General features: G+C 43.8%; 1 protein-coding gene across 1 annotated transcript in view; it reads right to left on the reverse strand.

Annotated features, from left to right (window-relative positions):
- The window catches only part of LOC120055877 (sodium- and chloride-dependent glycine transporter 1-like), a 90,359-nt gene that overhangs the window by 14,560 nt on the left and 62,795 nt on the right, over positions 1 to 13,004 (reverse strand). The window contains exons 3-10 of the mRNA XM_039003908.1: positions 8,903 to 9,059; positions 7,092 to 7,223; positions 6,471 to 6,756; positions 3,851 to 3,983; positions 3,486 to 3,620; positions 3,106 to 3,209; positions 2,007 to 2,244; positions 1,587 to 1,721 (exon numbers count right to left, since the gene is read on the reverse strand). Coding sequence (XP_038859836.1) covers positions 1,587 to 1,721; positions 2,007 to 2,244; positions 3,106 to 3,209; positions 3,486 to 3,620; positions 3,851 to 3,983; positions 6,471 to 6,756; positions 7,092 to 7,223; positions 8,903 to 9,059 — 1,320 coding nt within the window. The remainder of the gene's footprint in view (positions 1 to 1,586; positions 1,722 to 2,006; positions 2,245 to 3,105; positions 3,210 to 3,485; positions 3,621 to 3,850; positions 3,984 to 6,470; positions 6,757 to 7,091; positions 7,224 to 8,902; positions 9,060 to 13,004) is intronic.

The following is a 13,004-nucleotide window of genomic DNA, read 5'->3' on the forward strand; positions in this document are numbered from 1 at the left end:
TTGTAGGCCTCCTTGCTCGCACATGCTTTTTCACTTCTGCCCACAAATTTTCTATCGGATTGAGGTCAGGGCTTTGTGATGGCCACTCCAATACCTTGACTTTGTTGTCCTTCAAGCCATTTTGCCACAAATTTGGAAGTATTCTTGGGATCATTGTCCATTTGGAAGACCCATTTGCGACCAAGCTTTAACTTCCTGACTGATGTCTTGAGATGTTGCTTCAATATATCTACATAATTTTCCTACCTCATGATGCCATCTATTTTGTGAAATGCACCAGTCCCTCCTGCAGCAAAGCACCACCACAACATGATGCTGCCAGCCCCGGGCTTCACGGTTGGGATGGTCATTATGGCCAAACAGTTCTATTTTTGTTTCATCAGACCAGAGGACATTTCGCCAAAAAGTACGATCTTTGTCCCCATGTGCAGTTGCAAACCGTAGTCTGGCTTTTTTATGGCGGTTTTGGAGCAGTGGCTTCTTCCTTGCTGAGCGGCCTTTCTGGTTATGTCAATATAGGATGCCTTTTACTGTGGATATAGACACTTTTGTACCTGTTTCCTCCAGCATCTTCACAAGGTCCTTTGCTGTTGTTCTGGAATTGATTTTACACTTTTCTCACCATAGTACGTTCATCTCTAGGAGACAGAACGCATCTCCTTCCTGAGCGGTATGACGGTTGCGTGGTCCCATGGTGTTTATACTTGCGTACTATTGTTTGTACAGATGAACGTGGTACCTTCAGGTGTTTGGAAATTGCTCCCAAGGATGAACCAGACTTGTGGAGGTCTACAATTTTTTTTCTGGGGTCTTGGCTGATTTCTTTTGATTTTCGCATGATGTCAAGCAAAGAGGCACTGAGTTCGAAGGTAGGCCTTGAAATACATCCACAGGTACACCTCCAATTGACTCAAATTATGTCATTTAGCCTATCAGAAGCTTCTAAAGCCATGACATCATTTTCCCAAGCTGTTTAAAGGCACAGTCAACTTAGTGTATGTAAACTTCTAACCCACTGGAATATTGATACAGTGAATTATAAGTTAAATAATCTGTCTGTAAACATTTGTTGGAAAAATTAGATGTCCTAACCGACTTGCCAAAACTATAGTTTGTTGACAAGAAATTTGTGGAGTGGTTGAAAAACGAGTTGTAATGACTCCAACCTAAGTGTTTGTAAACTTCCGACTTCAACTGCAGCTAGAGACATCTATGGGCTTTTATGTTTTTCTGTCGTGCATATGTGCAGTAGCCTATATATCATATATGTATTGGATAAGGGCACAATCATTTGGGCTTTTTTGGGCTTGGGCTCATAAAATGTATTTAATGTATCAGGCTCAGGTAGCGTCAGGCTTGAATTTTCGATCAAAGCTCTAATCAAATCTAGACATAGACCTATTTATATGCCTTTGAATGACACTTCTGGTTTTGACCGGAAATACCGGGTTACCCGGGAGAAAAGTGATTTATTCTCGGTATGGAACATTATAAAATACCAGAAAAATATTCAACCCTAATGTGTATTTATGTGTGTACGCATGCAGTGTATGTTTGTGTGTGTGTAAACATCTCTTGTCCATTACCTGTGTGGTGAGCGGCACCCCCAGCAGGAAGCCCACTATAGCCACTCCTCCTGTGACCACCGTCTTGTTCCTAACGATCCAGTCAGTACCAATCTCATCCACAATGGCTGTCACCAGGGTCTCCAGCAGGCAGAACTACACACAGGGACACATTGACAGGTTATCACTCAGCATTGACTTCTTATATCTACTTCTCCAACCCACTTTCTCCAACATGAAAACATCTACGTGTCAAGATGAGCCCAACTGTTCGGTCATGCAGCCCTTAAATTCTATTTAAAAAATGTGTCCTATTAGACAGGTGCTGCATCCCAAATGGCATCCTATTCCCTTCATAGTGACACATTTTCACCAGAGCCCTGGGGGAATATAGTGCCATTTGTGACATAGCCAGGATGTCATGGTGGTTGATTGACTCACCTGCGTCCCCAGGCCCAGCAGGATGAGCATGAAGAAGAAGAGCAGGGACCAAAGGGGGGAGATGGGCAGCAGAGTGAGGGCCTCTGGGTAGGCCACGAAGGCCAGGCCGGGACCGTGGTCGGCCACCTCAGATACATCTACGTTCAGGTGGTGGGCCATGAAGCCCAGGATGGAGAAGATGACAAAGCCTGCATACACGCTGGTCGCACAGTTGGTGATGCTGATGATGATGCTGTCTCTGTATGGGCGACCAATCAAAAAAGAGAAAACAGGAAGAACATTTTATTAGTAAAATTAGTAGTTATTAGTAGTTGTATAGGTCTCTGTGTAAGTAATCACTAAGAAGCCATCTGTGCATTTCACCATCATTCTTCCTTCCAGTGCAGATTCATGAATACTAAACAGTCAAAGTCTTAATTACATCATAAAAAATCATGATTATACTAAATAGTGAGATATTTTTCCTGGTTTCTTACAACTGGTGGGTTTATCAGTCACTACACTATCATTGATTCATAGTATCCTGTCCGCCACTTCACTGCTTCTACCACATGGTGGTGCTAATCAGAAGAGAAAACCTCTTCCAGTTTGCAAGGGAGCTTTGAGTTTGACTACCGTAAACTACAATGAACAATGCAACCGCAGGTAATTAACAAGAGTAAAAATAAATAAATGTGTCTCTCTACTCCCAGTGCGCTGCCTCTGGCCTCCACCTACAGTACAATGGCATGTGGTGCACACCATCACACCATACTACATCAATTCATGCGATTTGCAGCTGCCCTCCTCCATTCTGCACCCTTTCTGTTAATCACTGCTGACACTGTAGCGTGATTGCACCCAGAGAGGCAACAAAGACCCTTTCTGATTCACTCCAACCAAGCATGAAAAAGTACTGCAGTGTAACCGCACACACTACCCTTCACTTCTTATACAACTCAGACAGCAGAAGTGGCCCAATTGGTATCAATTTCCCTTTATAGTGCACTACCTTTGACCAGGACCTATAGGGTGCCATTAGGGACTCACCCAGGGTTTATTTGGAAGTAGAGGGGAGAGTTAAGGGAGGAACAGCGGGGGAAGAGGAAGAGTAGAGTACCTGTAGCAGTTGTTGTGGAACTTGTTGTAGGAGGCCATAGTGATGAGCCCACCCCATGCACAGCCCAGAGAGTAGAAGATCTGAGAGGCAGCGTCTCCCCACACCTGGACAGACAGAAAACCATGTGTCAATACAACCACCGAAGAAAACTTATTTCATATCTGAGGCATATTACATCTGATTTTAAAGTAGTCTCTGTGTGATGAGACAGCCTACAACGTTACGCTATGAAGAGCTACAGAGCTATTATATGAGTTATAAAAAGTCAACGTCAACAACTCGTAAAGTAGTACTTAACTAGCAGCATGACCGTATCTAATGACATAGATTTACATTACTTATTACTATATTTACTACATTTCCCAAATGATTACCCATACCTTAGCGTCGAGGATCTTATGCCACTGTGGGGTCAGGTAGTACTTGATGCCGGTGACAGCTCCCTCCAGGGTGATGCCTCTGATGAAGAGGATGGTCAGCACCACGTAGGGGAATGTGGCTGTGAAGTACACCACCTGAGGACCGTCGAGAGGTGAAGAATGAGTTAGAACATCTCCTAATGGGTGTCAATGATACATTATGACTAGGAGTTTTTCTTGATCATAGACTAAGTAACCTGACAGGGAAAAACTACTGGCCCAATCAATGACTTTTGGAGGTGAGAGAGAACGTAGAGAGATGAGAGAGATAAGAGTGAGAAGAGAGAGAAAAACAGGGAGACAGAGCGATAGACACCACTGCTCACCTTGCCTGAAGACTTGACTCCTCTGATGAGACAGAGGAAGACCACCACCCAGGACACGGCCAGACATCCCAGAATAGGGAGACGGACTTCACCGAAATTCCCGATGTCGTCTGAGATCTGCAGAACGTAGTGTCTGTGGGGAATGCACACAATTAATCACAGTGTCTATTCACAACAACGCCTTACTAGAGAAATGCAGAATGTAGAGTCAGTGCCGCAGGGACAAACAATGGCTATATGTTCACTCATGAGAGATAGAGAAGGAGAATTGTTCGGATGATCCCTTGTATTACAGCGAGCGAAGCACATATTTCAATGTAGCAGCATGACCGAAAAACAACTTGGTGACAACACAATGGTTTATCTTTACTGACAATAGGCAGGAAATACAACTCCATTCATAGTATAGTGAAGACATCACCCGGAATGAAAGCTGAGCACAAACCATTTAGAAAGCCATTAACCAAGCACACCGCTCCCTTCGAATGGCCCCTATTCTCTATGCTAGGGGAATAAAACAGCTACACTACTCCCCATTCACTAGGGGATCAATATACTATTCTTGTCAAGGAAAATATACTTAACATCTAATCTTGTGTACTTCAGACAGTCAACTACAGTATGTGTAATGCTTGTTGAATGCGGGATGATTAATCATAGGCCAGGATTAGCAAGGCACACATGCCTGCCATCTGACTGGACAGGACTAGCGCATCTAAAACAACATTGCCTTACAGAGATACACAAACACTCTTCTGTTTACCCATAGTCAGACATGCACTATGTGACCAAAAGTATGTGGACACCTTCTCGTCGAACATCTCATTACAAAATCATGGGCACTAATATGGAGTTGGTCCCTCTTTGCTGCTATAATAGCCTCCACTCTTCTGGGAAGGCTTTCCACTTGATGTTGGAGCATTGCTGTGGGGACTTGCTTCCATTCAACCATAAGAGCATCAGTGAGGTCGGGCACTGATTCTGGGCGATTAGGCTTGGCTCGCAGTCAGCGTTCCAATTCAACCCAAAGTGTTAGAGGGGGTTGAGGTCAGGGCTCTGTGCAGGCCAGTCAAGTTCTGCTACACCGATCTCGACAAACCATTTCTGTATGGACCTCGCTTTTCCTTTACTGGAACTAAGGGGCGTAGTCCGAACCATGAAAATCAGCCCCAGACCATTATTCCTCCTACACCAAACTTTACAGTTGGCGCTATGCATTCGGGCAGGTAGCGTTCTCCTGGCATCCACCAAACCCAGATTGGTTCATCAGACTGCCAGATAGTGAAGCGTGATTCACCACTGCTCCAGAGTCCAATGGTGGCGAGCTTTACACCACTCCAGCCGACGCTTGGCATTGTGCATGGTGATCTTAGGCTGCTCGACCATGGAAACCCATTTCATGAAGCTCCCGACTAACAGTTCTTGTGCTGAGCAGCCTAAAAGGCAGTTTGGAACTCTTTTGTGAGTGTTGCATCCGAGGACAGAAGATTTTTATGTGCTACGTGCTTCAGCACTCGGTGATCCCCTTCTGTGAACTTGTGTGGCCTACCACAGCTGAGCCGTTGTTGCTCCTAGACGTCTCCACTTCACAATAACAGCACTTATAGTTGACCAGGGCAGCTCTAGCATTGCAGAAATTTGACGAACTGACTTGTTGGAAAGGTGGCATCCTATGACGGTGCCATGTTGAAAGTCACTGAGGCCATTCTAATGCCAATGTTTGTCTATGGAGATTGCATTGGTTGAGTGCTCAATATTATACACCTGTCAACAACAGGTGTGGCTGAAATAGCCGAATACACTAATTTGAAGGCGTGTCCACATACTTTTGTATATATAGTGTACTTTATGTGCCAAAACATTTTGAACACTACTTTACTACCCATATCTAGGAGCAGTAGAGTGTGTATAAACCCTTGCAGCATCTACTCCAGTCTCTTTAATCTAGTAGGCCTGACTCAGAGTCAGCCGTGCCCACACCTTCCCACTCAGGTACTGCTGGGTTGCAGAATTACAGTAACTCCCAAAATTCCCAGGTTTTCCAGAAGTCCTGGCTGGACGAATCCGGATTTCCTGCTTATTCCTTTCTGATTCCGGGAATCTTCCAACCGGCAAGTGTACACTCAGGCCTTACTTCCAATACTCAACAGATTTAGAATAAAATCTGTTGGAATTCAAATAAAGATTGATAACCGACTCTGGGTCCGGGTTAGGCCTTACTTCCAGTACTCTACAGGTCTGGTAGTAACTCCCTCTCACTCATGCCTTACTTCCAGTACTCTACAGGTCTAGTAGTAACTCCCTCTCACTCATGCCTTACTTCCAGTACTCTACAGGTCTAGTAGTAACTCCCTCTCACTCATGCCTTACTTCCAGTACTCTACAGGTCTGGTAGTAACTCCCTCTCACTCATGCCTTACTTCCAGTACTCTACAGGTCTGGTAGTAACTCCCTCTCACTCATGCCTTACTTCCAGTACTCTACAGGTCTAGTAGTAACTCCCTCTCACTCATGCCTTACTTCCAGTACTCTACAGGTCTTGTAGTAACTCCCTCTCACTCATGCCTTACTTCCAGTACTCTACAGGTCTTGTAGTAACTCCCTCTCACTCATGCCTTACTTCCAGTACTCCTCGCTGGGGCTGGTCCTCTTGGTCTTATTGACCACCTCCACGGCAACCTCAGCGGCCTTGGTGACCAAGCTGCGGGTGACGTTGGCCAGGGTGTTGTTGATGCCCGTGGGCGTCACCACACCGTTGCAGGTGGGCGTGTTCCAGGGGTTGTTGCAGTAGGTCCACGGCAGCAGGTTGGTCATGGAAGAGAAGAAATAGTAGAAGGCAATGCAGATCACCACGTTGTAGTAGATACCGATGTAGGTGGACACCACCATCATCCCGTAGCCCACACCTGGTGAGGGAGAAAGAGAGAGTAGAGGACTTCAGAATACTACCAGGCAAGACCGTGGCTCTCTTACTGAAGACATGTTGAAAATCTGTGGGTTTTCTAAGAATGTTTACATATGCATTCTAAGCTGACAATAGATGCTGCAATTTATTTTCAACCTATCAGTTTCTTAAGCATCAGATAGTCAGTTATTAGTTGGATGCCACTGACCAACGGCAGTGATATTAATGCCAATCACCAACACCAGCACTGGTTGTTGGCTCACCTTTGAACATGACTGAGCAATGGCAGCAGTGTTTTAAACATGACTGACCAACAGTGGTTGTTAACTGGCTCACCTTTGAACATGGGGCTGATCCTCCAAACCCCCAGGCATCCCTGGCTGGCGAACTGTCCGAATGAGAGCTCCAGGAAGAACAGGGGGATCCCACAGAACACCAGCATGATGAAGTAGGGGAACATGAAGGCTCCTGTAGTACACAACACAACATATGGGTCAGTCAACTCTACAGGGACAGGTCAACAGTTTTGATGAAATTGATTAGAACTCAGATGTGTTATTTAACTCTTTACACTATTACTTCTTGTAAGTAGGTATATGTTTATTATTGCTACTCACAACCAATGTCTTATCTAATGGTCATTCATATGAAACATTTATAAATATTACAGAAAAGTTCCATGCCATGACATTATCCCATTTCTGCTATGTAATGCTCGGTGAGTGAGTGGACGGATTTTAAGGTCATGTTTCTGTCTAGAATAGAAAATGAGTTCAGAAATAGAAGAGTTGTCATCCCATGACATTGACAATATCATATTTCTGCTATGTAATGCACAGTGAATAAGCAGTCTAATTGTAAGGTCATGTTTAGATCTAGACACAGAAAAAAGGTCATATAGAAAAGCATCCCATGACAATATCCTTTTTCTGCAACGTAGTGCTCTCACAGTGGTCATATTGCAAGGTCTCTGATGTTTTTTACGGCCGGCCAGTCAGTGGTGAGAAAATGTCATCAAGCCAAAGGAAGCGAATGGTGTCCACATCGCCAACAAATTATCATGGTCCAAACACACCAAGAAAGTTGTGAAGAGGGCACGACAACACCTTTTCCCCCTCAGGAGACTGAAAAGATTTGGCATTGGTCCCCAGATCCTCAAAAAGCTATACAGCTGCACCATCGAGAGCATCCTGACCGGTTGCATCCCCTCCTGGTATGGCAACTGCTCGGCGTCTGACGTAAGGCGCTACAGAGGATAGTGCGTACAGCCCAGTACATCACTGGGGCCAAGCTTCCTGCCATCCAGGACCTATATACTAGGCGGTTTTAGAGGAAGGCCCAAAAATTTGTCAAAGACTCTAGTCATCCAAGTCATAGACTGTTATTTTATTTAGAAAATATTTTCTTAACTCTATTTCTTGAACTGCATTGTTGATTAAGGGCTTGTAAGTAAGCATTTCACGGTAAGGTCTACACCTGTTGTATTCGGCGCATGTGACAAATTAAATTTGATTTGAGTCCTAAGGAGCATCAGACAGAGAGTGATGCTAAGCAAAGCAGCAATCCTCTGTCTGCCTGATTGGTTTACCAGGGGGCCAATGTATCTGGGGAATAACAACCTCAGTGCTGTAGTCTGAGATCATGGGTTAAAGGAAGGACTGGAGAGTGAAGAGCAGACTGCCTGTGTCCCAAATGGCACCCTATTCCCTATATAGTACACAACTAGTGGGTATAGGGTGCCTTTTGGGCTACAGCCCAGGCCACAGCCAGCTGATAAAGTCTACTGTGATGTTATTACTGCAGAGCTTTGAGCTACACCAGCCCCCTTGGCTATAATACTCAGCTATGTGATTGTGTGACCTAATGCACAGGCTACTGTATATGTATGCCCTTCTATGGCGATCCCTGGTCGCAAAATGTATAGAAGACTAAAGCCAACTGTAGGAGTGAATGAGGGGGAATGAAGCCAAGAATAACTTGGATCCATCTGACACAATGTGAGGAACGTAAACTTAAACTTGAACATACTTGACTACTCTTTCTACTTTGATTGCTTTTCAAAGCACTTCAAAAGGCATTGTGGATAAACTAGAATGTATTGCTGTCATTACTACTATATAATCAGTGTGTTGAGTGTGAAGACGTACCTCCTCCATTTCTGTAGCAGAGGTAGGGGAACCTCCATACGTTTCCCAGGCCCACGGCATAGCCCACGCTGGTGAGGATAAACTCTATCTGGTTTCCCCAGTTCCCTCTCCTGGAGTTCTTATCTGTCTTCACAGGTTCTCCTGGAACAGCTCCATTCTAGAACACAAAGAGAGAAGAACATTAGAGATGTTAGAACGTTAAAGAAGAACTGTATCTAGTCTACCTCCAGACTGGAGTAGGTAGGCCATTCTCTCAATGTGACACCCAACTCAAATCAACAACAACAAACTCAACAAATAGGCCTATTAAGCCAACTACATTCAGCTGAATGTAAAGTTCCAGGGTGCACCAATATTGAACAGGGTGCACCAATATTGAACACAAACCAGCAAAACAGTGTGAAATCGGCTACGGTGCTAGTGAGTAGACAGTAAACACTATACTGTATTAGATGTCCAGTGGCCAGGCTAAAACTGCGGGCGGCAAAATGAACAAATGATTTAATTCTCGAGTACTTCTTTCCTTTTCTCCAGTTATAGGCCTAGTTCTGCATGGCATGTTAGAACTCCAAAGTCGAGATGGGCACATTGGAGCGAACTTGATTTAAACTGAAATAACCATTTGTTGTGTGCACAAAATCAACATTTGGTCTTGTAGTCCTGATTTGAAGTTTGCTCCCTCCATCTGTTGGTGTCAGATGGTCCTCGTTCTGACTTGACCTCCTCACTAACCCCAGGAGTTGACTACTGAGACTCCATTACGTCTATCTGCCTCTAACTCACACAGCCAGAGCAACACTTGTCCCTTCACATGGCACCACAGAAGCAGTATAACAAATAATTTTATATATTACACTTAATACAACTCCTTCAATTAAATGTTATACTGTAGTAATCATAAATGTGACAAAGGTTTGGATTGCTGTGGGGTTTTGGTGTCTCTTTTGGTGTGGCCTTGGGTGCACTGTGGAACGAACACACACACACACACACACACACACACACACACACACACACACACACACACACACACACACACACACACACACACACACACACACACACACACACACACACACACACACACACACACACACACACACACACGTCTGCTTGCTGAGTTCCCTGGGCCGTTGCTCCCAGCAGAGTCGGCATCATGCAAGCAGGCAACTTATTCATCAGCAAAAAATGAAGAAAAAACCCCAGAAAAATCCCATATTTTCATTATTGCCCTGTAGTCATCCTTGGAGTCTGGTTGCGCCCAAATGTTCTATTTCAAAATAAATGTAACCTTTATTTCAAAATAAATGTAACCTTTTCACAACAATCCCCAACCATTTGGTCTTGAATTGTAAACTAAAGAGAGAATAAATACAATATTACCAAACAGAACTCTTGCAAATCAACAACATTATTACAGCCAAAATGTTCCTTTAGTTATCTTTGGCTGGTCATTGAGTGTGAGACGTGTGCACCTGCGTGGGTGCGTGAGAAACAGTGTGTTGAGGCTGCTCTCCTCAGCGTGATGTCTGTGTTTGTGTGTGTTGTGTAGAGTGTGATTGTTTTAGGTGCTGAGAGTCTGGAGGAGGCGCACACCTGCTCAGTGCGAGGTGAGGCCAGCTGTACAGTTGAGAGGGCCCAGGGTGGAATGAGAGCCCAGCCAACCCACACAGTACAGCACAAAACACAGCAGACAGACTGGGCTACATGTAGCCTGCTGGCCTCCCACCTCCAGCTCTCCCACCTGTGAGAAGCCAGGTCTTTCAACACATGATCAGCACGTTTCCACTGACAAAAGCAATGGTCGCAAAAAAATAACATTGCGACATGTGTAGGCCTAATGGAAACGGCAGCTATAGGACAAATGTTCTAAAGATCAACAACATTTTTATCCGTTCGACAGGAGTGGATTTTTCTTTATGATGGAAACAGTGTTTTTCGAATAAATTATCATTGCTGAATAATTTTAAAGGTACGCGGATCACGATGTCATAACGTGACTATAAAGCACCACTCCACATTTAATTATAAATGCCTGCTGCTGGCTAAATACATTTTTTCAACTATAAAATAATGTTTCTTTGCAGGATCGTTGTCCTGACTTTCAAGAATGCCTGAATTGCATCGCCTTGCTTTTCTGTTTGGCTGGCAAGTTTCACCATCCAATTACTTCAGATCTACAGGAGTGTAAGTTTCACCATGGCAAGGACCTTGGCGATACGTTGGCACAGGATAGTTATTAGAATATAGCAAATATTAGTAAATTCTTGCATTCTATCCACGCTGGCTTTTGCGGGCTACCTGAGACATGAAACAGGTAGGAGGGCATATACAGGCTGTCGCCAATGTATTATTATGCAATTTGCCTAAATGGATAATGGAAACTCTTCAACCACTTCCGTTTATTTTGTTTTTATCTGTTTTTATTGACACAATACAGTTTAATGGAAACACACCGTAGCAGGCAATTTGTATGCAAACGTTCTATATGTCGACAGAAAATCCCTGGACAAGTTAGTGGAAACATAGCTAGTGTTTTCCCCTAGGATTTTTTTCAGCATCGTTGGAAAATGTAGTGGTTGGGTGGTGGGTCGATTGCTATTTGCTATGGGGGTCCGGGGCATGATGAGGAGCAAGCGGTGGCTGTGCGCTCGTGGCTCTCATTCACACCACTGCCTGCTCTGTGCTACAAATTCGCTGTAACTTGTCACACTAATCTTAAAGGGATAGTGCAAGATTTTGGCAATTAAGCCCTTTTTCTACTTACCCAGAGTCAGATGAACTCATGGATACCATTTTTATGTCTCTGCATCAGGGGTTGAAACCGGTTCAGGGAACAGAACTGAAAACCGAAAAAATACATATTTTTTTCAAGGAACAGAATCAGAACCGGGAACAAAAGTGATCTACAATGTTCCGGAACATAACCACTATTTTAAAAGCATGGGTTAATAACGTTATTTTACATTCCAGGCAATTTTTTTCAGCTCCACAAAAATTGCAACAAAGCACCTATGCAAAGCCCTCACTGTCACTCAGAAACGTATTCCAGTGTCTCTTCAAGCCAAGCCTCCACCTCCTTCTCCTCCACCATCTCTCGCATTCTCCCCACCCGGAAAATTTCAGTAGTCTTGCGCCCTACACTCATCTGTCCAATGCATGTACAGGTAATAGCTTGCCCGCTCCATAGCAAGCTGCTCTATTCACACTGATTGGTTAAATAATATAATGTCGAGCTAAATAAAAAAAATGTTGGGTTCGAACCGGTTCAGAACTTTATTTTGCTGGTCGAAACAGTGGAACAGTTTCGACCTGTTCAGAACAAAACGATTGGAAAATAATTGTGGCTTCAACCCAACTGCTCTGCGTGCAGTTTGACGGAAATTGAAGGCAGTTTCGTGAGCCATTTAGCATGCTAGCTGTTCCCACAGACTTCCAGTCATTGTACTAACGCTAGTTAGCAACTTCTTTCAAACTGCATGCTGAGACATGAAAATTGTATCCATGAGTTCATCTGGTAAGTATAAAGAGGCTTAATTAAGACATTTTCGCATTATCCTTTTAAAAGCGTGTCTCAGCAAATGTGTTTCAAAAAACATTTGTTATATATATTTTTTTAATTATATTTTTGGGGAGTAACAATTAAGCAGTGGCGGGCCTGGTGTCAACTCATAGTTTACTCATAGCAACAAACTCAGCAAATAAAACAGACTGAACTTTGACTTTACATGTTCCATCTTGGCTTGAATGTTGAGTAAGTTAGAATATTGTCTGCAATGTACCCAGAATTCTAATATATTTCAATAGTTTTATGATTAGCCAATGTCATAATGTAGTTATTTTGTTAAATACTTCTCCCTATTATCTTAAATGTTATTTTTTCAAAGCCATTTTAGCTGTCATGCTAGCTGTTCGGTCCGATCCGATTCACAAATCATGGGAATTTAATCGTGCCATGTAGACATTGCCTCCATCCAAGGCAAGGGTTGCTTGTCAACCCCCTGGACTTGTCCCGGCTAAATCCAATGTCAGAGACTTGCTAGCAAACGCTTGTGCTATAAAACTAAATAAATACTGCACTCTGACCCACAAAACTTATTTG

This window comes from Salvelinus namaycush, chromosome 11 (genome assembly GCF_016432855.1).
Source record: "Salvelinus namaycush isolate Seneca chromosome 11, SaNama_1.0, whole genome shotgun sequence".
Taxonomy (NCBI): Eukaryota; Metazoa; Chordata; class Actinopteri; order Salmoniformes; family Salmonidae; genus Salvelinus; species Salvelinus namaycush.